The 25928-nt window shown below is 42.8% G+C and overlaps 1 protein-coding gene across 1 annotated transcript in view; it reads left to right on the forward strand.

Moving 5' to 3' along the window:
• The window catches only part of lrpprc (leucine-rich pentatricopeptide repeat containing), a gene marked incomplete at its 5' end in the record, with an annotated part of 50738 nt that overhangs the window by 12853 nt on the left and 11957 nt on the right, over positions 1-25928 (forward strand). Inside the window, 16 exon segments of the mRNA XM_079230170.1 lie at positions 1464-1491; positions 2160-2217; positions 3094-3200; positions 3922-3999; positions 4190-4261; positions 4587-4700; positions 4834-4964; positions 5230-5315; positions 9633-9840; positions 13926-14050; positions 16613-16719; positions 21590-21658; positions 21746-21836; positions 22475-22617; positions 24367-24484; positions 24846-24972. Coding sequence (XP_079086296.1) covers positions 1464-1491; positions 2160-2217; positions 3094-3200; positions 3922-3999; positions 4190-4261; positions 4587-4700; positions 4834-4964; positions 5230-5315; positions 9633-9840; positions 13926-14050; positions 16613-16719; positions 21590-21658; positions 21746-21836; positions 22475-22617; positions 24367-24484; positions 24846-24972 — 1662 coding nt within the window.

A 25928-nucleotide genomic window follows, 5' to 3' on the forward strand; every position in this document is an offset into this window, starting at 1 on the left:
ATGTTGAAGGGGTGTTTATGAATATTTACAGTTTAGCACTACACAAACACACTCCTGCTCAGCCCCTGAGCGAGGCTTGAGGTGAGTCAAAGAGAAAAACGCTGAGTTGTCTGCAGGGACCAAAGTTATTTATTCCACTAAAAAGCCCAAATCCTGAGTTGAGATGAACTTTGTATTCAGCCAATATTCAGTGGATACTGATGATTTATCTAATATAATGGATAAAGTAAAGATTATGTGGTTTCTTTTTCCTTCTTTATTGCAAGGAAAACAGGGGCAGTACAAGGAAATGCATGATTGCAGATCGAGTTTTATCTTATTCCACAATCCAAAATAAATGTAGATTACCAGATTGTTCTGCTAAAACTGATGTGTGTGTCTGTGTGCACCTGGTTAAAAATATTTAAAGTCAGGGTATTCACAAATTTTTACTGCGTCTGAATTCGCTCCCCCTCTTCAATTTGCTTTGCTTTCATTGTCACACACACACACACACACACACACACACACACACACACCTCACCACTGTTAGGTTGCCTAACAGGGTCATAATTGGGCTTGTCACTTGGGAAGTGTGTGTGTGTGTGCGTGCGTGCACGAGCGCTGTGTCATTGCAATGCGGGACCTGCCCCTGTCAAAGACAAGGTCAGGGGATAATTTAATCATTAAAGACCCCTTCTTTCTCCCCCCTCCACCACCACCAACTAGCTGACAACGCCAGAAATGTCACACGTTGTCATCATTTAGCCTGTGTGTGTGTGTGTGTGTGTGTGTGTGAGAGAGAGAGAGAGAGAGAGAATTTGTGTGTGTATTTTGTGGCTACCCAGGCGCTTGTACTGCCATCTCTCCTGTCTGGTAATGTTGGATTGAGATTGTCAAACTGAAAAAAAAATCTTGCCGTATTGTACTACCTATCAATTCAGTAGCTATGGCAACATGACACTGTCAGTATTATGGTTCCTTCAATCAAAACCCATCTGCTGTCAGATAATTAAGTCAACTAAGGTTATTCATTTCAACTATTTATGAAGTGTGCTTGTATTCCAAATCAGGGAAAATCTTATAGAAATGGAACAAATAGCTTAGATATAGCTCTCACTGTTTATAATTAATAATCCTATCATATTGAAGTAAGTGCAACTACAAATTAAATGTAATAGTAGTTCACCAACAGTACAAGCAATCAATAAGAAAGAAAGCTTAGTCCAGAGACTTTTTGCAATATTGTGATTTGACAACTTTAGAGGGATCGTTTATCGGTATGTTGGCCGTTTCTGTGGTGGATGGGCCTCTTCTAAAGAGATGCATTTTCATAAATGTAGATGTCCTTTTATATTTTGTGCCCTAAAAGCAAAACCTATGAGCAAATTGCACATTTACCCTGACATGTTGGAGTCTTGTTAACCTGCTGATGGTGCATGTCAACTGGGTGCTCATGTCTTGTCCTTTACTGCCCCCTGCAGGTCATCTGATGTGGAGACCATGGTGAAGGTAAGATGTGACTGTGCCCACATTAAGTGTCTGAAGAATCATTATAATCAACCAGCAGGATTTAAAAAATAGTAATAGCTGAAAATTATCCAGAAAAGTGCCTACATGTTTACAAAAAAAAAGAGAGCGAGAGAACACCTGATGAACAATCATTAAAGTTGAAAACATTTTTGTTTTTAATGCATCTGAATAATCCTGAGCTTTCTATATGATTGCTTATTTCTTGCAACAAAAGTTATACATACAAGTTATATTTAGGATGAAAATACAATATGACAAATACCATCTGCTGCCTTTTAATCCAAAATCTCAGTGTAGCACTCGTGTGACTATAGAAGTGTTTAGGTTGGTTATTCAGTTGAATTAAAAATACTTTATTCACCCTCAAGTTTCAGCTTTAGGAAAGATGGTTTGCAAACATAAAAACACAATTAACTCACACACAGTGAAGACTCCATGAAATTATATGATGACAATATGTAGTGTTTTAAGGCTTTATATACAAATAAAAAAAAAAATGTAAGATTAGATTGTCAATCGCACATTTTAAGCCCAACCCTTTCTGTTCCTACCCTTTGTTCTAACTTGTACTCTTCTCCTTTTTTTATACTTTTTTCTCCTGTATGTGTAAAGTAAAATTGTCAAATCGTATTTTTTCATTTTCCCAGATTACTGAGCTCTTGTACAAAGATGTCCGCTTCTCCAAAGAAGGCTCCAAGACGTCTGGTAAGAAAACATTTTAACCAACGGAAAGTGTGTGTGTGTGTGTGTTGTCTGTATGTGTGTGTGTTGTCTGTATGTGTGAGCCATCTATCACGTATCAGAACTTGCAGTCTCTGTCTCAGTCAGCTTCCAACTATGATTCAGATGACGGAAAGATGCCCAGTGTATTTGTGTATCTCTGTGTGCGCGTGTGTATATGTTCAGTCTCAGTATCAAAATACTGCTGACCAGCCGACTACTCGTCATGAAGCCTGTGTGAGTTTGTGTCCAGGTTTGTGTGTGTGTGAAAGACCTGCTCTCTCCATCTCAGGAAATAGAGCCTGTCTTCTGACATAGCGCTGAGTAGTTAAAAGTGTTTGTGTGTGTGTGTGTGTGTGTGTGTGTGTGTGTGTGTGTGTGTGTGTGTGTGTGTCACTGCTGAGCAGCGTCCCCACTCTGACAGTGTATGTGTGTGGGGAGCGTTAATGTCGCTCCGTGTCAGTGTGTGTCACAGAGAGTCCCCAGCACTGGAACTGGTGTTTGTGCTGGTGGGAGCGATGGAGACTGTTATCCATGTCACATCCCATTAGACTGTGTGTGTGTGTGTGTGTGTGTGTGTGTGTGTGTGTGTGTGTGTGTGTGTGTGTGTGTGTGTGTTGAAGTAGGGGAAAGCTGTCACTGCCAGCCATCGCATATTCACTCACACTCTGGCCCAAAAGCGGCCTCTGTCAGCAGAAAAGAAACACAAACACACACTCTGCAGAGGTTACAGAAAAATTGTATAAATGCACAAATGGATGCAGTGACTGACACGGTGGCAAATGAAATGTATTCCCAAGACAACTGCTCACTGTGTGTGTGTGTCTGGTTGTGTGTGTGTGTGTTTCTGTCCCCTTTTAGAAGTGGCATCTTTCTTCCTGTACAATTTGATCGACAGTATGCCAGAGGGTGAGGTGCAAGCACAAGAAGACAAACTGCGGAAATACTTCAATCAACTACAGGCTCAGGTACACACACACACACTCTGATGGTAGGTTACTGACAACAAACACACATTCATACACTATTATTTATTTATATATATATATATATATATATATATATATATATATATATAAATAAATAAAACATATCCTGTTCATTCATAACTTTAACAAAGCTTACTAACTCTGAGATGCAGTGTGTAATCAGAATTGGATTATTCATGATGCACACACACACACACACACACACACACACACACACACACACACACACACACACACACACACACACACACACTGTTGAGACAACCAGACATGTTGTGGCAGAGTAAATCATGTTTTACACTTTTGGCTAAAGGTCACGTCTTAACTGGCTGTTTGGAGTTTCCCGGTCCAATGTGGATCCACTGAAAGGTCAAGTTGTAAAAAAACAACAATGCATGAACATGTTAGATGGCAGGGCTAATGCTGACCTGCACATGGAGAAATCATCCTCACATACAATTATATGTTGGTTATTTGAGTGTTTCTTCAGTATAAAAGTCAGTATTTCCAAAAGCAGCTTTATATTCAGTTTTCGTTTGTCCACAAAGTCAAACACACGGTCTGGGATAGCTTTTAAACAAAAGCATTAAAGTTCGGTTAAACTGTGTCTAAACGTATACAAACACAACAAATGGTAATGGGTTCATCTCCTATTAAATGTTTTTGTGATGCTGATTATCTCCCGCTTGTTTCTCTTCAGAACATAACCATTTCAGGAAACATCTACAGAGGCATCAAGAACCTTCTGGAGTCCTACCACGTCCCGGAGCTCATCAAGGTGCAGAGCCTGTCTGAGATATAGGTCACAATGTCAGAGAACTTTGAGATTGTTGAGCCACTTGGTAGAGATGACAAACTCAACAGCCAAATATGATTATGTATTTGTAATATGTTTTAATATGTACTTCTGTACAGTTGCCCTGATGTAGGTGTCAAATGTTAACTGAGTGCGCACGTGTGTGTTTCAGGATGTGGTTGCTTTAGTGGATCCCAAAGAACGAGCGTCCAATGGCTCTATGTCAGCGTTCGTCCGTTCCACTGTAAGTAGTAGTGTGGAAACTGGTGTGAGAAATGCAACATCATTAATTGTTTATGTATGTTTATCTTTTGGGAAATTTGTACTGCTTGAACTTTGCTTCACATTTTAATTGAATGAACAAGAGGAATGAATAGAGCCACAGTTTGCCTCGTGATTTCCTATTAATGTGTGTCATTTTTGTAAGAGTATATATTTCATGTGGGTAGTGTAAACCTAAAGCGGAACTCTGTTGTGTCTATTGGTGCAAGCCCATGTACACACGAGGTCCTGCATGTATTTTTGTTTTGGTCACGTACATGTGTTTAACGCCCCTCTGTCTCCATCAGGGAGTTGAGGGTAAGGTGTTGGCACTTGAGAAGAAACTGGCCGAACTGAAAGCGGAGGACAAACCTTTGGGAGCTGTCCTCAAACAAGCCATCCAGGCGCTCTGTGCTGAAGAGGTAGGATTTGTTTGGATGCCTCAGTCTCACAAAACCTCCTGTCTTACTTGAAATTAGTTGCTCTGTCTTGCGAGTTTAGTCCACAGAGCAGCCGTTTTTTTATTGTATTTTTTTTGTTTTGTTGTCTGATCAGAACCTGCAGCGCGCCCTTGAGCTGAAGCAGGAGCACGAGGTGGAGATGACAACCGGCGGCTACGCCACCCTCATCAACCTGTGCTGCCGCAACGACAATGCGGAGGAGGCGCTCAACCTGAAGAGGGAAATGTGAGTGAAGCAGAACACGCACACACAAGGTAGCGCTGCGACCACTAGTAGGCCATTAAAGTTTTAACTTGAGTGGTATTAGGGGAGACATTAATGCAGCGTCCAGCCGCTCTGTTGACTTGCTAAAACAGAGGAAACTCTTCCCTTCCTCCCTTGTTTCTCTCATCAGACTGAAGTTCAACAGCAGAGTGTACAATAGATTAGAGTTGCATTACTTCAAGTGGAATACATTAATTGAGTCTCTCCTCTTCATCTCTTTCTTTAGGAGCCGCAAGGACTCGTCAATTGTGCTGGATCCCAGCAAATACATTGGACTGGTCAAGACCCTCTCGAAGAACGGCAAATTGGAGGGTAAGTTCCGCTATTAGGGTTTCAAATACATTTGGTTATTGATCAGTTTGAGTTTTAATTAGTCATACAGCCTCCAAAGTGTCAAGTAATATAATAAAAAACATCTTCAAACTGCTTGTTTTATCCCAAAACAAAAGCATTTTTTCTTGAAGGATTCAAAACAATGGATCAATTACCAAAAAAAGTTCTCAACGTCGTGTTGATGGACTAATCCCACCGGCACTTCCTCACTACTTTTTTTTCTTCTACTTTACTGTCATCAAAGTAGATCATACTTGAACCCCACAAAGGCCCACAGAGGTGTGTGTGTGTGTCTGTGTCACCAACTCTGTCACAATCCGTCTTTCTCCCTCAAAACACATTAATCGGCCATTTTCAGAATGCTACGGTGGGTTTCCTTCAGCCCATCGAAGACCCAATTACCATCAGTTTGGCCGCTTGCTTTTTGCACACAATGACAGGCAAAATGTTTCCCTTGTCTGTCCTCGTCGCTCCTCCCTGCCCTTCTCTTCGTCTTCGTCTCTGTCTCTCTATCTGACCCTCTCTCCCCCGCTCTGTCTCGAAGCGTTTCATTCTCTCCTCCATCCCCCCCCCCCCTCGCACAAACATCCGCATCAGTGAGAAATGAGAGAGGGGGGAAAATTACAGGACTGTGTATTTTTCCAGAATTATTGAAATCCGCCTTGATGCTAATGGCAGATCATGTCCGTCGAAGTGCTTGAGCATCACACACACACACACACACACACACACACACACACACACACACACACACACACACACACACGTGTGAATTCAAGCAAAAGGCATTTGGTGAGCACGGCGGTTGGTGTGTGTGTCGGGGTGTGTATAGGCAGCGCTAACACATTTGCCATTAGCCAGAGTGTGCATATGGAGGGGACGCTTGTCAGCCACATTAGTACACATGGCTAACCTTGATGTTAGCCTGTCCCCGCCCAGACGCTGGTCCGCCTGGCTCCTAGCACACACCAGGCCCAGCTGAAGATCATGTCTCCTGGCATCTTGCTTTAGTTCTCACCGTCTAAGCTCTAATGGCTTTGTTGTTTTTGCCCTTGGTGCAAAGCCTCCCATCCCACCTCGCCAGGCAACTATTTATTTTTGCCTCACTTCATCGTTCTGAGTTTGTCCTTATAACGCCTTCTTTCCACCACCTCTTTAACTTTTGCTGCTCAATCCTGATCTCCATCATGGTCCTTTTAGTCTTCACATCTGTCCGTGCATTCCATCTGTCTAACCGTCCATCTCTTTGTTTCCGTTTATTTATTTTCCTTAGATTGCAGAAACAATAGCAACACTGTTCTCCAATCATTTCCCCAAAATATATTGAACTCAACATGACCGGTTGGCGGAGGCATAGATCAGCGAGGCGGTGGTTCTAGTTTGAACTTGCTTTGGCTTTAAATATTTTCCTATTTACTACTTTTGCGTAACCGATACCAGAATGAGTGCATCCTGTTGAACCTGCCATACGTATCAACATGGCCCTGAACACCCCCTGTAACTCCTGCTACCTTCGCTTCTCTCCCTCAATTTTTTTTTTTAAATACACCTCTCTATCAATAAGTGTCTCTTTGACCTGCCCTTGCCCCTCTGCCTCCATCTGTCCATCCTCCCACTTTGGTAAACACAACTTGTACTGGCTGTAGTTGGTCCTGGACTCGTTTTTAGTGGTGTGTGTCACTAGCAGTCAAGTCATGCAACATTAGATGAACCATTGGGCTGTGTGATGTTTGTTTACCTGGCCTGTCTGCCTCCCCATCTCTTGATGTCTGTGTGTGGGGGGGGTCTGGCTCGCTTTGCTGGCCAGGATGCTTGGCTGAGCTGATGGATATGCATACTGGCTAAACGGACGGATAAAGGGAGAGATGGGGGTTTGGATGTAGGATGGACGGATGTTAGCTAGTGTAGCTCCATTTGGGCAGATTAACTCCAAGCCATTGGTCTCAGTGATTAGCGGGTCTGTCAGAGAGTGATGGAGAGAGGTATGGATAGAAGGAGGGAGGGAGACATGGAGAGAGACAGAGTGAGAATAAGTTTCATATGAAGTGATACACATTACAGGTTTCACAGCAGGTCAGTTAATTATAGGGCCATAGTTTAATGTGGATGGCAGCTCCTGATCTGATTGATTTTATATTGCATTTTAGTATACAAAAAAAAGAGTTGCCCTTTCTTTTGTTCGCGTTTCTAGAGATACTTTTGTTATCCACTTTAGTTTGTTAGTCTCTCATCTCTGTTTACACTATTGGCTGATATATAAGTGGGCCTCAATTATATCGCAAACAGTCTGTTATGGCACCTGAATAAGAGCTTTGGTGACGGGCACTACTTCATTCTGTTTTCCAGTCACATACTCACAATCTTCCAGGAACAGGCTTTTTTTTTTTTCCTCCATAGAGAATATTTTGGCGGCCCGCAAAGAGGTTTTAACTAAGGCCAAAGGAACATCACCAAGTGACGCAAAAAGACTACAAAGGGACACAATAACCAAAATAGACACAAACGCAGAGAGGTCCGTACGACAAAGACACAAAGCGCCAACAAAAAGAAGCCAATTAACTATAAAGTCTATCTGTCTTCTGGCCTTTTGCACGTCTGTGCCCAGGAGCCCATTGTCTCAGTCTGACCATGATCACAGCAGAGCAGACAGTGGTGCGGAGTTAAACGGTGTCTTTGCTTTAGAATTGCTAACTAGTTTGTCAAGTACATTGCTGGGAAGTTATTAAACAATGACTGTCATTATTTTTAAATCCCGTCTCTTTCAACCTGGGTGTCACTCATGTTTAACACATCTGTGCAGCATTGACATTTTTATTTTAGAATTTGTATGTCAACGTTGAATGAATCTTCAGCACAGCTCTAACACAATTATGAAATAACTTACTTCTGGATGAAGGTCCTAGCTGTAGGTCATCCCTCCCTTCATGACATTTCCACATTATTGATGTTTGTCCAATAATTGTGGAGAGTCATCTTTTCGGCTAACCGATCAGGTGGTCCTTCAGAAATTGGCCGGTCCGCACGTGTCATAAATCCAATGGTAATTTTGCGCATATTAACATGCACCTATTATGTGTGCAATGTAAGAACATCTCTACGCACATATCAGCAAATGAGGCCCATTGTCCTCCCTTTAACGCCCCCCTATTTAGCAGTGTCTCCTCCATTTGCCACTGACCCCCGTTCCACCTGTCCTCCCTCTATTTTCCCCTGTCCCATTAAATATGTGACGGCTTTTGGTTCCCATCGCCACAACAACTGGCACAGAGAGATGGAGAGACAGACTGAAATTAGGATGCCAAAGCACTCACCAGTGGCCCCGTCCTTCAGCCCACAAGTGTGTGTGTGTGTGTGTTCCCAGTAGAGAGTGACAATCCTGTTTGAGGGGTTTTGTTATATTACTAGCTACGTAGGTGTTAGTATCATTAGACCCAGATTTTGTTCCGTTTTTTTTTTTTCTGGGTGAATTTTAAGCCAAGTTAACATATTGCAGTTGGAAGACTGGCTTAATGCACATTTAATCAAATGTATTCTGTTTCTTTGCATATCTTCATGCTGTATAGATTAGTATCTGTGGTAGAGAGCGGCTGTATCGCTGTCAGTCCATTAGCAGCTGTCTAAATAGACAGTAAACGCATCTTAATTACCTTATGCTGATATGCCACATCTACACACACACGCTGCCTTCTCACCATTTAGCCCCTAGTGTTTGCCAGATGGGCGCGTGGCCCGGTAAAAAGCCCTCTATTATCGGCTGGACTTGACCAAACTGATCCACCCCTCAGCCCGCTTACCGAGGTCTCTCTGGGGCCACAGCGGGCCCTTGTCGCCACATACCTATAATTTAGCCCCCCAAGTGCTTTCCACATGGCCACGGCAAAAAGCTGGCCTCCATTGTAGGGGTCCGGTAATTGTAGTCTCGTTTAGAAAACCGCAAGCAGCAATTAGCGCAGAGTTGGCATTATACGGGGTTGGATTTGCATCCCCGCTGGGCGCAAAATGCTGTTTTAATATGGGTTTGTTTTCCCCACATGGAATTAGCTAAAGGGGCCTTTTATCATATTCACACACCCTACTATTCTCCCAGCTTTCTGTTCCCTCATCTTGCTGCATATTCTCCCTTTCTTCTCACCTTTTTATTCTTTGTACTCGTCCTTTCGTCTTCACCTCTAAATCACTCTGACCATCACTTCCATCTTTTGAGTTTAACCACCATAAATGGTGAGTTGCTACCGACGTGAACATGTCTTCACGTTAACAATGTCTGTCTTTTATCTATCTCTCCATCCCTCACAGAGGCTGTGGACATCCTGAAGGAGATGAAGGAGAAGGACTTGGTGTTGAACGACTCTCACGTCTCCATGCTCTTTCACACGCTCAACGCCGTGGTGGCCAAGGGCGGCGCCCCCACCGTCCGACGCCTGCAGGACACCATCTTCACCCTCGGACTGGCCAAGCCCACCGCCAATCTCTGCTCGCCCCTGATTACCGCCTACCTGGACAGGTAAAACCAACTGAAAGTGTTGCCCTTGTAGATTAGAAGAATAAAATAATTTATGGCACGGTAAGTTTTATGGCTGAAGTTCTCCACTTACTATCCACAACCTGCTCACTTTTGTTTTCGGATTTGTGCCTGCCAAAATCCAGTTGCCAGGTGTGTGTGTGTGTGTGTCTCCAATGAGTCACTCATCCCTCCCTATGATCATAGCTGAGGTTACATTCTGGGTCAGCGATTCAGACAGAGAGAGGATGTGGAAATTGCTCATTTATGTGCGTGCGTGTGTGGTGTTAGAGACAGATTTTGTTTGTTAGAGGATTCGCCAGCTGCAACCTCTCCCATGAGCCCCCACCCTTGATCTCCTGAAACACCCACTGCTCTACTCCAAGGTGTAAGTATGTGTGTGAGAGGGGAGGGGGGGGGGTGAGAGATGGCCATCAATGCTCCTTCCCATAAAGCAAATATGCAAATGAGCGTTGCCCAACACTGGTTGTGGGGTCACTGCTATTGCCCCACCCCTCAACTCTATTCAGGATGTGTGTGTTCTATTTGTCAGAGCAGCTTTTAAGTAGATCAACTCATTAGCATGTTAATTATGTACAGAGCACTAATTGCTGGATTTACCACAGTGCACCGTTAGGGGCCCTCCACCACACACATGCTTTCATACACACTGTTTACCTCTAGTGTGCATGCTGCGGTGGAGGGAGAGACCTTTTGCGTGTGAAGCACATGCACACACACACACACACACACACACACACACACACACACACACACACACACACACACATTCTCCCCAGCCGCTGTTTGTTTTGCTGTAAGTCTGGTCTCTGGCACCAGCAGAGTTTCCAGGTTCACTCGTTAATCACTGCCTCTGTGAGATTAGCAGGCTAATTTACTCCTGGGTCATCAACAGCCGCCAAAACACAAATACAAACACGCACACACGCGACAGCTTACCGCAGCCCTGTTCACAAATCAAGTGCCAGTTGTACTTCCTCCAAATGATACCGCGGTGAACACACACTAATGAACAAGCTAACTGCTGGTATTTACGCTGGCTGTTTGTCGAGGCTTGGAAATAGTCAACAAATTAAAGGAACCTGAGCATACGGTATATTGTTGTTTGTAGAGTCGCTTCTTCATACAATAAGCAGCAGCAACATATTTCCACTCTCTTTACTAACTTTGATTTTAGCAGATTCCTCCCTGCAGGAGTGAGATAATAACTATATAATAACTCTTTTTTTACTCTATAACATCGCTTACAGGCACTGATAACAAGTTCCCAAGAAAGAGGTTTTTATATAGGTTTTTAGTTTAAAAAAAATCATTCTATAAAGTGGTCTTTTCTAAAAAGGTGTGAACTGTTAAGGAATGTAAAGGGGATTTAACATGGAGTTCCAGCAGTGATGCCGCTAAGCCTCGCGGCAGATTTGAGTACCACAACGATTGACTTTTGCGCTCCAGTTGAATCAATATCCCTGGTCTCTTCTACTCTTTTTTAAAATCTTTTTATTTTCATCTGTTCGTCTCCACCTCTTCATTCCGTCAGTCAGGGGACCAACAGACAGTTGGGAGGAGGAGGGACAGAGGGAAGCGATAAAAGAGGACAAAGCAGGCATCACTCCCGCCTGCACCCATCTCATTGCTGCGTCAGTGCTAATGACTTAATGAACACTTCTCCGGCAGATTAGCCCTTGACAGCCCATCATATGCGCCGCCCCGTTAGCCTTCAAGCTCGTCCGCTCAGTGTCGTGTGGACTAACCTGCTACTACGCTAGCCCCGATTGCCAACTCCTTATTGAAGTGATAAGTGACAGAAATGGTAATACGTCCAACAAAATAAAGAGCTGGCATTATGAAGCTTTGAGACCGTTAGACACACATGCGCACGCACATATTCATGTAAGTTTTTTCAGGTAACTGCATCATGGGAGCATCCACTGGTGTGTACTGACGTAGGCATTAGTAAATGCCATGCCTAAACACATGTGGGCTAGTGGTGTCATGATCCGTCTCATTTGCGTTTCGATACACAGACACCTCGTCCTCCCCCACGCAAGGACAGCCGATCTCCCCCGAACAAAAGATGGGGACGGAGAGGGAGAAAAATAGGGAGACGGGGGGGGGGGATGAGATGAGGCAAAAATGAGCTTCCTTGTCTAATCCTTCAGGTTTCCACTGAGCAAAGCGCTCAGTTTTTTTTTTTTTCAGGGCTTAATTGGCTGGAAAGTGGCTGACATGCAAAGTTGAGGACATTAACGGGGCTGTGCGGCGCAGTAAATGGCAACGCAAAGTGACAGTTAAATTGTACCTCGGGGAAATTATCCATCTTTCGACATCCTTAGCTCTTTTTTTTTGGGGTGGATTGGTGGGCGGAGAGAGGGGGAGAAGGGAGGAAGGCAGATGGGTTTAATTGCAACGCCAGGCTTTTTTTGCAAAGAGTGATGGGATGTGTGTTTTAAGATGTCTCATTAGGATGGAGGGATTATAAGTAGCTGTGTGTTGAGGAGCGTGATGAAGGAAATAAAGAGGTGGACATATAGGCAGTAGGAAACAAACATGACTTGGAAATGTAAAAAGCCATGTGCACCACAACAGTTATGGTCGTTGTGCATACAAGCCACATTACGTTAATTACAAACTTTCTGCAGTTTTCTTTTTCATTGTTGTCTTTTGAGTAAATTGTGTACCCCTCTCCCCCTCCTCTGTCTCATTCTACGTCCACACTCTTTCTCTCATTTTTCAAATGTCTCTTAGTCTCTCTTCTGTGTTGTTCAATCAGACTGTTGTGCGGTTGAATAGCCTCTTGACTGGCGCTGCTGAATAATGTTGTCCCTCTTCATTTCAATTAGCGGACCTCTTTACCTTCCAACCTTAATCACTCCATTCCTCCTCCCTCTCTTCTGCTACTGTCTCACAGAAGCCGAACTCAAGGTCATATCATTTCCTGTTTTTTTTCTGGGTCGTTGGTCTTTTTGGGCATATTTCCCTTATCCACTTGTCTAATTGATTGGAGGAGAAAACACTTCAGAAATTATACCTGTGTTCACTCTCAATCTCTCTCACGCTCTGTCCAGCCGTCTGTTTCTCAATCACTTTCTCAGCCCCCTACCTCCCCCATAGGTGCCCTATCTGCTTTGACCTCTGTGTGATTGACATGGTAATTACCCAATCAACAGATTGATGGCAGCGCTGTCACAATAGAGGGGATTGAAGTGGTCTCTCTCCCTCGCCTGTCTCTCAGCTTCTCCTTCTCTTGCTTCCTTTCGTTATTTCAGTCTCTCTACTTTTCTTGTTATCACTCCATCAAGCGCACTCATCCTCCCTCTACGCACTCTTTTGTTTGTTCGCCCGCTCGGGAGGGACGGGCAAAGCGAGGGAGGATAGATTGAGCAAGATAAGGATGACATGAGACGAAGAGAGTGAGCTGGTGGGGGGGAGACTAACTTTAATGTTGTTGCTATATTTCTGCTAAATTGCTCAGCTGGGGGGCGAGGTCATCCGATGGGGAGTGAGAGCTGACAGCATGAAATCAAAAGGAAGATGGTGAGCGGAAAGGGAGAATGAAGGAGAAGGGTGAGGACCCAGGAGCTAAGGGAAATGAGACGAGGAAACGAGGGGAGGTTAAAGAGGTTTGGAGAGCACAAAAGAGGAGAATGAGTGAGAGAAGGTGGAAGGCGCCAGAGGAGCAGAGAGGCTAAAGATCAGTTGAGCCCTTTTGTCTGTTGTATTGCTTCCCCTCTAAAAGCCTGTCCAGAGAGACATTAGCCTCTTGCCGACAGGTGTGTGTGAGAGCGTGCCTGATTGTGTGAGAATGATGTATTGGGTTCAAAAGGCACCATCGCATACAGTTGTGCTGTCATGAATTCAAAGGCCTTCATTGTTGCGGAGGGTCATAGTGCTTGAATAGGAGGTCACAGGGTTAACAACCTATGATACACTCTATTCTTTACCGACACAATCCCGTACACGACTGACTGGATGGACCTGACACCTAACTCGCTCTCTTTCTCTCTCTTTGTGTGTGTGTGTGTGTGTGTGTGTGTGTGTGTGTGTGTGTGTGTGTGGTCACGTGCCCGTAGTAAGGACTTGTCCGGAGCTCTTGAAGCAGCACTCGAGTGTCAGAAGCTCTACAACCACCTGCCTCGCATCCACGACATCATTGTTGGTCTGGTGGAGAAAGGAGACACCGAACTGCTGCAGAAAGGTGACACACTTGTACACATCTTTTTGTTATCCATCACAACTAGTAAATCAAAAAGACTTCAGTAGTTTAACAAACAAAAGCAAGTTTAAAAAAAAGTCAAGCATTAGCAGGTTCAAGTTTCTCAAATTTGCTGTTTTTCTAAAATGTATTTCATTCAATTTTGGGGATTTATGTTTCTATGTGCATGCCATGCAACAAAGGTCCCCGGTTGGATTTGACTGGGGTAGTTGTGGTTCATGGTCAGCATCTTAAGCCACCAGGATGCCTCGGTGCCATGCTTCTTTTTTTTTTTTTATGCACAAACATCACATTTTTGGAGGATTATTATGTTAAAATTGCAGTTCACTGCTTCTCGCAGACATATATTTTTCAAACTCTGGGTTGACTGACTTTCCACTATTCGTTTCTGTGTGTTGGGCAGAGAGAGCTAATCCAAAGTGTTTGCATTTCAAGCGCACGCAACAAGCGCCAGCAAATTACAAGTGTGTGTAAGAGGACCAGAGAGGGAGAACGGTTCAGACCGGGGGCCGCGGTGAAGCACGTCCAACGATCACGTTTTTAAACAGTCGCCGTGTAGGTTGACATCAACGTGGCGTAAAGGTCAAGGTCAATGAGCTGCAGGGGCAAGTGGCTCTGGAGTGTGTAAAGGTTGAAACCATGCAGTGGAGCACCTCCTCGCCTCCCCTTTCACCCACTCCCTCATCCACCCTGCCCTCCCACCCTCGTCGCTGACCCCCCCCCCTCCCCGCCCCACCAAAGGTGACAGGCCCTTTAGTCAGGGGCGGCACCCTCAAAAACAAAATTACTACTTCAATGATTTTCTGACAGATGCAAGTAAACCAGTGCCAACTCGCCACAACTGGATCTTGAAATAACAAATGATTCCGTCTCCCACTTCCTCGTAATATGCAGGAGACTTTTGACATAAATCTTGAGGCACACTCGACCCCACGGCATTGTGAGTACATGTTAAGTGCCTGTTAAAAGAGACCATCAGAAATAATTGCAGAAATGTACTGAAACCATCCGAACGTGCATACCTACAGAAGAGGAGTGGCCTTCAGCACTCTAAAAACATGATGCCTCGTCACGTCTGACCTTGCTTTGGGTTCAAGCATCAACAGAAAAATAAAATGAAAGGTTTTTCTGAGGTTTTTGCAACCATAGCAACCGCTCAACTACTCCGAAACAAGAAAGTGTCATCGTACAATACGTGCGTTTAACCCGGAGGTTTCTGTCATGGTCTACAGCAGGTATTTAATTAATGTTCAACGAGGGCCAGTTCAAGAGAATTTCCTCATGCAAAGGTCTGGAACATCACAATGATGTCTAACTTGCACAATGATTTAGTCCCATAATTAAAAAAAAAAAGTTGTTTTCCGTCTGTATGTAGTCGACAACTGACTCTCAAACCAAATAAAGAATTGAATAATATCTCAACACTTTTGTTTCAGTTGAACTGGATTAATTATAAATAATATGTACTCTAATATCAGGTTTATTTTCTGTGCCTTCATTCCGGATTTGAGTGAGTGTTTGTGCTTTGTCTCGAAGTGGAGCTTCACATCGCCACTTTTAGTGATCGTCACTGTCTCTGAACATATGAGACATACTGGTTTTGAACCGTCCATTGGAAGAATGAACCTACACGATCTGTTCATTCTTGGTTAAATGATCTGGCTTCGCTGTCAACGTTTCTCTTCTTGGAGGACGCCATGTGAAAGTAGTATTCCGGCTCTTCGACCTCTCGTCCAGTCTCTCCCATCTTTTTAGATCTCACTCACCGCGACGCTTATCGGAATACACTTACTTGATTGCCGTAGTATCACGTGACGTGATTTACAACGCATATAATTGGTCGGTGTTTTTCCTGGACTGTAAAGGCTGGAAAACCGGTGGCGGTTCAAATATTCAAATTTATAATTTTAAATGATCTATGATCAAAATTAGTGACTCCCCTGGTCTACAGGAACCTGGGATTTTGAGGAGGAAAAGTGCTATTGATGAGCAAATGTGTCTGTCTTCCAAGCCTCAAATTAGGATTTGCATGCAGAAACGGCCACTTAAATGTAGTCCAACTGCTCTGAAACTTGTCTACAAACATGTCTACATTAGAGTTAGACCATAAATTAAGTCCTTAATGATTAAAGTTCTTTCTGTTGACTTCAGATGACAGCAAGTATAGGGCGAGGGATTATTCTCTCTTCCCCCCACTTCGCTGAATATGCAGGTCCATTTGGATAACTGAGTCTGCATTTTGTGTGTGTGTGTTGGTACCTGTCCTGAAGCTGCTGGACAGAGATAGCACGTAACGCTGAGCAGAGCGCTTTAGCAAGTTTACCTCGAGAGCTTAGGCTTTCATTCGGGACCTGTGTGTTTGTTTGAGAGCAGACTTGATATGGCTGCTTTGTGCCTGGGACATTGTGCCAAATAATGGAATCAGGAGGAAAAGATGAAGTGTGCGGTGTGTTTGTTCACCTTGCAGGCCGTTTTATTCTCGACCTTTCTCTGCTCTGTTCTCCCCCTCCCCTCCGCCTGTCTGTCTTCTGTCTTTCTCTTCAGCCATGGACTTTGTGAGTCAGGAGCGAGGAGAGATGACCATGTTGTATGATCTGTTCTTCGCATTCCTGCAGACGGGCCGCTACCGTGAGGCTCGTAAGATCATTGAGGTAAACACACACAAATACACACACAACCAAATAAATGAACAATGGGTTGAGCTTTCTGATACTGCTGGAACAAACAGATTTAAATTAAGTTACTTGAATGAACAAACTATTTTATTACACCATGTAGTTGTCTGTCCAATAGTATTGTAACCATATTGAGATGTTTCCATTAATAAACTTGATTTATTGTGTTTCTTTGGGATATCAAGACTAGTTTGAATGATGTTAGGGGAGAGAACATTTTTCATGATCATGTAATGAACTGAAATAATGAACAATAAGAGGGCCTGATTTCAAAAGTATGCAAACCTGCACAAAAATAGATCTAAAATATATTATATAAATATAAAATTAGATTCTCAATCTTTGAGGAGCTAACTTGAATAAAAACAGGATAACATCAGCAAGATTGTCATGAGCCACATTGGACAAGCATTATGTAAAAGCCGTGCTCTTTATTGTTATTGTAGCTATGAATATTTATATCTTTGTCATCTTAAGTCCCGCTATAAGCCTTGTAGATTAGTGTGAGAAAAAGAGAGGGGCAAATGGGCAGATAAGAAGTGATTTTCACATGGATAAAACGGGCCAGGCGATCGGGGACTGGATAGCGGGAGAGAGAGAGATTGATGAATAAACGAATAGAAGGATGAGCCTGACATCAGATGAAAGGGAAACAAGGCCATTATGTTGTCTGATCAGGATGAGAACAAAAAAATACCTTAACTCCCTCACTCGGACTCTGCTTTCTCTCGTGTCCTGGTGTGCTCTAAAAGAGGGATTTATCCCTCTTGAGGATTTTCAAACCCTCTTAAATATTATTGACATGTTGTTATTGTGGCTCTCTGCTAGATTGTATTGCCGTTATCCTACTTATAACAGAGAGTCGGCTACATGCCGGTGATGTGTGAGATTGGAGATGCCTTGTAAATGGACCACAGATGTACATGTTGTCCTTGATGTCAATGAGAGACTTGGGTTAGAGAGACAAAAGCTCAGCTGCATCGATCCCATCTGTTGGGTTTTAGTTGGTCATGGACACACTGCTGTCTCATGTCCCCCTCAATAACAGAAAACACATTTCATTATAAGCCTCTTTTACCTGTGATTGCTTCCTGCAGCTGTGTGAAATGTCAGAATGTTACCAAATTATGATTTCTATTTGTTTTTTTATTAATTGTCTTTAGAGTATCATAAACAGTCAAAACTAAATGTATTCTATTAACACAGGATTAGCCAGGATTTTAGAAACTCTGAGTTTATGAGGGCCATTTACTGTAAAGCAACATGTTTTGGCCAATTTGGTGCAGGCAACATTGGCTTATTATCACTTGGGTAAAGTTCTGGCAGGTGTGTGCGTCGGCAATCAATTGTTGTGTTTTGGGCAAACTGATATTCACTATTTATTTTTTTTGCCCACTGAGAGCAGCTTTACTATGTTTCACCAGTTAGTGGCCAACTTTCTCTGTCTGCTGTTTCATGTTGACGGGGTGAAGTACATTTCTTGCCTGGAAAAACAACTGCTAAAACTGGAAATGAGAGTGAATCAAAAACTGTAAAGTCGGGAGCCGTAAACAAAAAGCTGAAATTTGTTTTCTGTAGAGCGGAGGAGACGTGCAAGTCAAGTGATAATTCGCCATTTCACATTACACATTTCATCCATCGTTAATATGATAGTATTGATTGATGCAGCTTTAAAGTAATCAACTGAGTCTAACTGTAAATTAACTGTAAATTATCCCTCAAGACTTAAAGTCTCTGGAGTACAATCAGGCAAAAGTCTCACCTGCATCGATATTTAGAACAAAGTCTGAGCTGTCACTCATTATACAGTATGACTGAGATGATACAATAGAATCATATCTATCACTCATATATGCATACACAGACACTCAAACACACAAATACTTTTTTTCCCCCTCAGAGAGCGTCAAGTAGACGTCCAGAGTGGTGTCTCTCTTTGGGCTGTGTTTGGTATAATTGGCAGCTGATTAATCACAGCTAATTAAATGTAATGATCGAGAAAGGTGGCCAATTTTGTGCTAAATGGTCAAGGTTAGGTAGAGGATTGTCAGGTGGCCTGGCCTATTATTGCGACGCGCGCATGTGTGTGATGGTCAAGGTTAGGTAGTATTGCTAAAGAGTGGTGAGCCATTATGTGTTTTTGTGTTAGGGAGAGGGTTTTGGCCGTGTGTGTGTGTGGTCTAAGTGGCCAGGTGATTAGTGGAATTAGAACATTAGGAATTGAGATGGAGAGGGTTTGTTAAGTGGAGGTCGGACGAGGTCGACTCTATCTGTTTCTTTTTGTGTACATGTAACTAAGGATGAGAAAGGAAGCATCTAAAGGTCACATAAGACTTTTAAAGAGGCTGAGTGATGGACTGTAACGCACTCTGGTGTATGTGCGTTTGTGAGGATTGTCCCGATAATCCAACCTGACTTTCCATTGTTTCTTTTCGAAAGTGAGTGTCTGTGCTGTTGGTTGTTTTCTTTGTATTCTTTTGATCCACCCGTGCGTGTGTAAGTTATGTTCCTTCTTATTTCTGAGGATTTTGTTTTCTGCCCAGATTAGGGAGATTTGTCCTGACGGATTCAAAATCCCAAACATATTTGTGTGTGTTTGCGGGTAGATGTGCAGAAGGCTGCTTTGAGCCCGCAAGACTTTACCAAGTAAAGGGGAATCGGAGGCAAAAAGATGGAGCACTTGCACTGTGGGCCTTAGTCTCTAAGAAGATTAGACAGACTGAGAGAGAGTGAGTGCAACACATTTTAATTTGTCCCTTTGGCTGGTTGGGTAAGAACATAATGCCTTTGCCTGGGCAGGATGGAGGGATGCCGAGGCAGGGGGAAAGACTGAGTAGGAGCAGGGGAGCTTTGGAGGAAGAGAGAGGGATTGAGAGGAGAGAGGATTGAGAGAGGAAAGGATGACGGCAGTGAGGGACGGTCAGAGAAAGGGATGAAGCCCGTCTTTTCTTGACTCTCCCCACCCTCTCACAGTATGATGGGCTCCCATCAAAGAGGCCAGCGGGGATTGAGCGCTGTTGATCCCCGTTCAGATTAACTTCCTGACAGATTTTACTGCCCCCCCCCTCTCTCTGTCTCTCTCTTTTTTTTCTTTTTCAGATTAGAGAGGAAGAGCAAGATTTATCAATCCTAGTCTTATTCAGATTGTATCAAAGCCCCATGAGACAGATGAAATCCTGATCACTGTTATTCCATGATAATAATCATCTAGTCACTCCACACATCGGGCTAAATCTGAGCGACACGAACCGGCAGATCAATCTATGTCGACCCTTATTTGACATCCCTCACGCCGTCTATCTGCGTATCATTGTTGTCTTACATGTTCTACAAATCTCACAAAAGTCCAACACCATTCAGGACTGTTGGGACTTTATAGTCAGTATATTTTTTAAACGTATATAAAAATGTTCTTGGGTTCTATTTTGATTTTTTTTTCTAGTGCAAAATTGAAGTCAAACTATTATTTTGCGGGCTAAAAACAAATATCAGACTTTGATTGGCAAGATATTTGAACACCACAATATTCTCGTCATTCATGAAGTCCTGATTTATATGTTGTTCCATCCAATGTCACAGTTTTGAGTATTCATTTTTTTCTTCCAGTGGTTTTGATGATTGGTTCATTAATGGATCAGTGTCTATATAGAAGATTAATTTGCAACTTTGACAGTCTGTCAAAAATGCCAAATATTTTCTGGTTTAAGCCTTTGAAAATATATGGATAGGCATCTCTTTTAAGATAATTATTGCCATGACCTGGCTCTGAAGCCTTGACAAAAGGGAGGTGCAAATAATAAGTAATTTATTTAATTCAAGATGATAATAGAAAAAAACAAAATCAACTTAAGCAATGATGAAATGTTCAGTAAAATCTGTGGTGATTGTGTGTTTATGCACGTGTAGTGTGAGGAAAAGATGATTTTGGATGAAAACACTACCGTAATTTATATATAAAACACTATAATGCGGGACATCTTGTAAATTGATTATCTGACTGTTGGTTGAGCAAAACAAGCAATTTGAAGACGTCACTTTGGTCTCTGGGAACCTTTGCTGGCTGTTCTCACGAGTGTCTGACATTTTATAAGCTAAAGGGTTCATTATTCAACGGAAAGATAACCTACAGACTAAATTGAAAAATAAATTAATTTTTGGTTGCAGCCCTACTCCGCAGCTCTGATGTCAAATGCATTTCTCAGACTCCCCTGAACACATTTTGGTGTATTGTGTGTTCTGTGTATTGATGCAGCTTTTATGTACAATCTGCTGTAAGTCCACTTAAGGCCACACAAACATTCACTTCACAATACATTAGTATTCTGCCCTCATATAAAAGTACAATCACTTACACACAGTTCATTTATTTACGCAATGATATATACATCTATTGATTCTCAAATATTATTTGTGTACATCAATAGCAATATTAAAATGTTTTAAGCTGAATGGGTTTGTGTGGATCAATAGGCATTTACTCTTTATGGATAATGCATTAATCTTTACTTGACTTATTTTTCATTGACTGCATTTATATTGATTGTACTGTGATTTAGTTATGATACTTTAAAACTCCGGTCCGGGTTTAACGCACAATTTGGACCTTTTTTTTTTTTTATGGATTTGTCCGTCATTTCTGTCCTTAATAATAACCAGTTAATTGCTTGAGATCTGGGAACACGGTTACATTGCTATCAGGCTTAGAAACACACCACATAAAACCCACACAGGTCACATACATCGGCACCCAGGAGATGTTCAGTGCAGCTCCAGTGTTTGATAATGTCATTTATCCACTGGAATCTTTCCATAGAAATGCTTACCGTTTTTTCTTTTCTTTTTGTAGACCCCTGGGTTAAGGTCACGGCCTGGACGCCTGCACTGGTATGCCGAGAAATGCATTAATTCCAACCAGGTAACCCCCCCATCACACACACGCAAACGCACCCTTTACGTTCACAACAATTCCAGTTTAAATTCTCTATATTGTGTTTGTGTATAGATGGAGGCCTTGGAGCAGATGGTCGACATGACAGGCAAGCTGTTTGAGTGCGACAGAGATGAGATGTACAGTTACGTCCTTCGACTCTGCAGTAAGTCTCTTTCATTTGTCTGTTTGTATGTTCTTTTATTCCTCTCGGTTTGCAATCTCCCACTTACCCCCAGCATCCTCTGCAGCCGTGACCTCCCACCTGTGGGTCTGTTGGTGCCCCAGCCCCCCATGAGTGTATGTGTGGGAGAAAGCCAGCCGCACGCACGCACACACACACACTCACTCACACTCACACAGAACAAATGGGATCAGTAAGAAGTAAGAGCACAAGAGACATGGTGTGATTGCTGCAGTGGAGAGCAGAGCAGATAACAGTTGTGATTGGAGTGTTAAAGCTGATTGTCAATCCATTACCTCGACTTCCCCCCCCCCACACACACACACACACACACACACACACACACACACACACACACACACACACACACACCTAGTTAGTGCGTTTCCTAAATTACAGCATCGTTGAGGGTCAGTCAGTTGATCAGATTAGTGCTGTGATTGCCCTCTCAGCATGGAGCGCATTGTCTGAAATCAGGCTGTGGTGCAGGCTGAGTGATGAGCTATAAGCAATATGGACTGACCATACAACCACATGGGTCCGCGTGTCATGGCGTTCATAAAAAATTACACGAGAACACACCTTTCATTAATTCCTGCCGCTTTGTTTCTTGTTTCCAGAGGAGTCGAACAACTGGCAGAAGGCAGAATCTTTATGGACGAAGATGCAGGAGGAGAACGTCATTCCCAGGGAGAGGACCCTGCATCTGCTGGCAGACGTCTTGAAGAATAACGGCCAGGAGGTGCCCTTTGAGGTGCCTGAGGTAAAGCCCCAGCTTTATAATATGCATATACCAGTGTGACGCTCATCAGACGGATGTGTTATTCAGAAGAATAATTGCCAGGAGGTTCCTAAAGGGGGAGGGAAGCGGAGCAGATAAAGCTGAAAGCAAAAGAGATTCCCAAGAGCTCTGGGGGACTCTAAAAGTGCCTGAGGTCAAACGTAACACACAAGCATGAAGAGCTGATGGTTCAAATCTCAATGGTGGCTGTGCGTACATTTCTTATCTTGACTGAAATGGGTTGGAGGTACCCATGGTTATTAATTATATCCTTAAATAGTCTATTTAATATTATTATTTATCAAGCACAAATGGCAAGGTTTATCTTTATCCAACTTCTCAAATGGGCAGTTATTGTATTAAAATCAATTTGTAGATGTCACTGTGGCAACTAGTGACATTGAATAGCCTTTGAATAGATTGTAACTTGCAGCCCTACCTTGATATTAAAGGTATCTTAAATAGACATAATAGACACTACAGCTCTTTTCTGAAAAAGTCAAATAGAGACTACTTTACTGTATGCCAATGGGAAGTTGCACTGCAGCCAAATCGTATATGAATCTCAAAATAAGCAACATAAGGACACAAAGAGGAGCTATAATAGTTGTATTATATAAATATTAGTCATAAATAACTTAAAGCTTATTAACAAGCTGAAGTACACTAAATCTAAATGTAGTATTCTGCACATTTAGTTAATGTAGGTCAAGTATAAACTCTACCTTGTCCTGTATTGATATGATGGGAGCTTCATTGGAAATGCATATGATATTAACTGAAGCTGCTCTCCATCATTTGAAATCCAATCGTCTCAATTCCAATTATATTCATAGGGCATATATTTACCAAAGAGCAAGCTGACCCCAACCTCTGATCATAGGAACTAACCCCCCCAAAAACTCTTCATCAACTGCCCGCTCCACACAGCCCTCGCCCCGCTCCTCTTTAAGCCTCTGTTCATTACATGCCAGGGAAACAGGATTGAGACTCTGATCTGAAGTGTGGTCAATCAGACCGGCTGGCTGGTGAAAGGAATTACAGCTTGATCTGTCTGTAAATCTGTAATGCCAGACTAATTTCGCCAGCAGCTAAATGCCACCATATGTCTGCCGCTGGATTCTTAGTTAAATATCTGCATGTGTCCTCGACCGTATTCTGCCCAAAAGAACATGATGTGAATATGTGTTAAAACTATTTAAATACAAGAGGGTTTGGGTTTAAACAATATAATATTACTGTGTTGCATTGCTGCATTTTTCCTCAAGCTTTGTTTTGCACGTGAGCGTGCTCCAACAGCCCGAAGCATGACGAGACAGGAAGTGATTGCTGTTGCCTGGAGCGATGGACTTGGTGACCCTAGGGGCTCTTGAGTTGACTCGGCCGCTTCGACACACACACTCGCATACGCACACGCGCTTTTCATTTTGCCCCTGGGGTGCCAGACCTAATTTGCCCCTAGCCGATACAGCTTAACCCCCTTCCCTCACTGCTACACGGGTGACTGAGCATTAGGGGACCCTGCACTGCCTGGCCAGCATTGTTGCATTCATACACACACACACACACACACACACACAAGTTCATTGCCAGAATGCAGTTGAACGTGTGTGTGTGTGTGTGTGTGTGTGTGTGTGTGTGTGTGTGTGTGTGTGTGTGTGCGTGTGTACGCTGGATGAAGCTGTACTTTTGAGATTTATCACTGTTTTCTCTCCGTGTGTCATTTTCCAGACCTGGTACGAACAACCTGCCCCTACAAAACATGTCAAGACGGCAACACCCTCAGCCGAAAGTGGTACTGAATACCAGACCCGTCTGATGGCCCTCTGTAAAAGGGGCAAGGCCAAAGGTAAGCAGCAAGAGGTCCCAGTACTGTTGTCCCACATGACACCGATCCTGAACTAAACACAAAAGAAGCCGGATTAAAAAAAAATTCACAGCTCTGAGATGTGTAAAGTTTCCATTTGAAGCTGCAGTAATTATATTTTTTAACATTAAGGGACAGAAAAATGTAATAAAGTTTATCTGAATCTAGTTGGCGTCCTTTTTCTCGCAATTTGATCAAAATAAGTTTGTTACACAAAATTCACTGGATCTGGCTAATCTATTATTAATCTAATAATATGAAGAATTTCTAAAAAAATTCTGCTTTTCTTGATCTTGTCCAACCTCTTGACTCGTTTTTTTCTTTCTCTTCGCTCCTTCTACAGACGCCTATAAGATGGTGAAGGAGGGTGAAAAAAAGGGTGTGGCATTAGGCCCCGCCCCTTACGATCAACTGATCCGCGCCCTGTTGGCCGAGGGATCCATTGAGGACGCCATGGCGGTCAAGGACATGTGAGTGCCTTCACATGTCATTCTGCACAGACAAATGACACGTTCTGGTGTAGCCTTTGCAAAACAGAAACACTTTACTATTCCAAGTTCCACTGTAATAACAGTCATGAACAGTGTATTTAAGTATGTTTCAGCAGTTTAAACTCAGATTATCAGGTTTGCCACCCTGGGAAAACATATTTTTGCTCATTTCTTCACATTTTAGCATATTGTCCTGGTATCTAATTTGTGATAACCAGCTTCCTGTATTTGTTCCTCCCTACAAATATATCTATCTATCTATCTACCATCCCCTTTTCAGTGTAATTTGTCAGTTAATGTATAAGAATACATATTGTGAGATACTCAGACTGCGCAGCAGTGTGTCTTGGTTCTAAACAAATACAACTTGTAGTGTCGTTAATGCTCTGCTACTTCACCCGTCTCCTCAGTCTGTTGCACCAGGTCACCTCAGGCTAAAACTCCATCTCCTAGATAGACATGAGGATTATAAACTGATTGTGTGCGAACACACTCAGCCCTTCTGGATATGAACAGTGGTTCTGACTAAGCTCAAAGATATACACACACACGCACTCGGGTGTACAGATTAATTTTAGTTTTCTGGGAAGCAAAAACATCAATCTTCTTCCAATTAGTAATGTATCATGTGTTGTTGTGTTACGGGGGCCATATCAGGGTTTGAGCCTGGAGACAAATGGATGGACAGACAGAGGTATTAGAGATCTGAGCTTAGTGCAGCGTTGATCTTCTCTGTTTGTCTTTTTAGGTAATCTCCTTCCTTTCTTTATCTCCTTTTGTCCCTGTCTTTGTATCACTTTCTCACTGCAGAAAAAAAACACAGAAGCAAAGTGTTAAAATAAATGACATGATGCAGTGAAACGAAGAGATGCATTTACTAATTTGTAGAGAAATGGGTCGAAAAACATGTGAAAACATCCATTACATTATCAGTC

The sequence above is a fragment of the Taurulus bubalis genome (genome assembly GCF_910589615.1).
Source record: "Taurulus bubalis genome assembly, chromosome: 14".
In the NCBI taxonomy this organism is placed as follows: Eukaryota; Metazoa; Chordata; class Actinopteri; order Perciformes; family Cottidae; genus Taurulus; species Taurulus bubalis.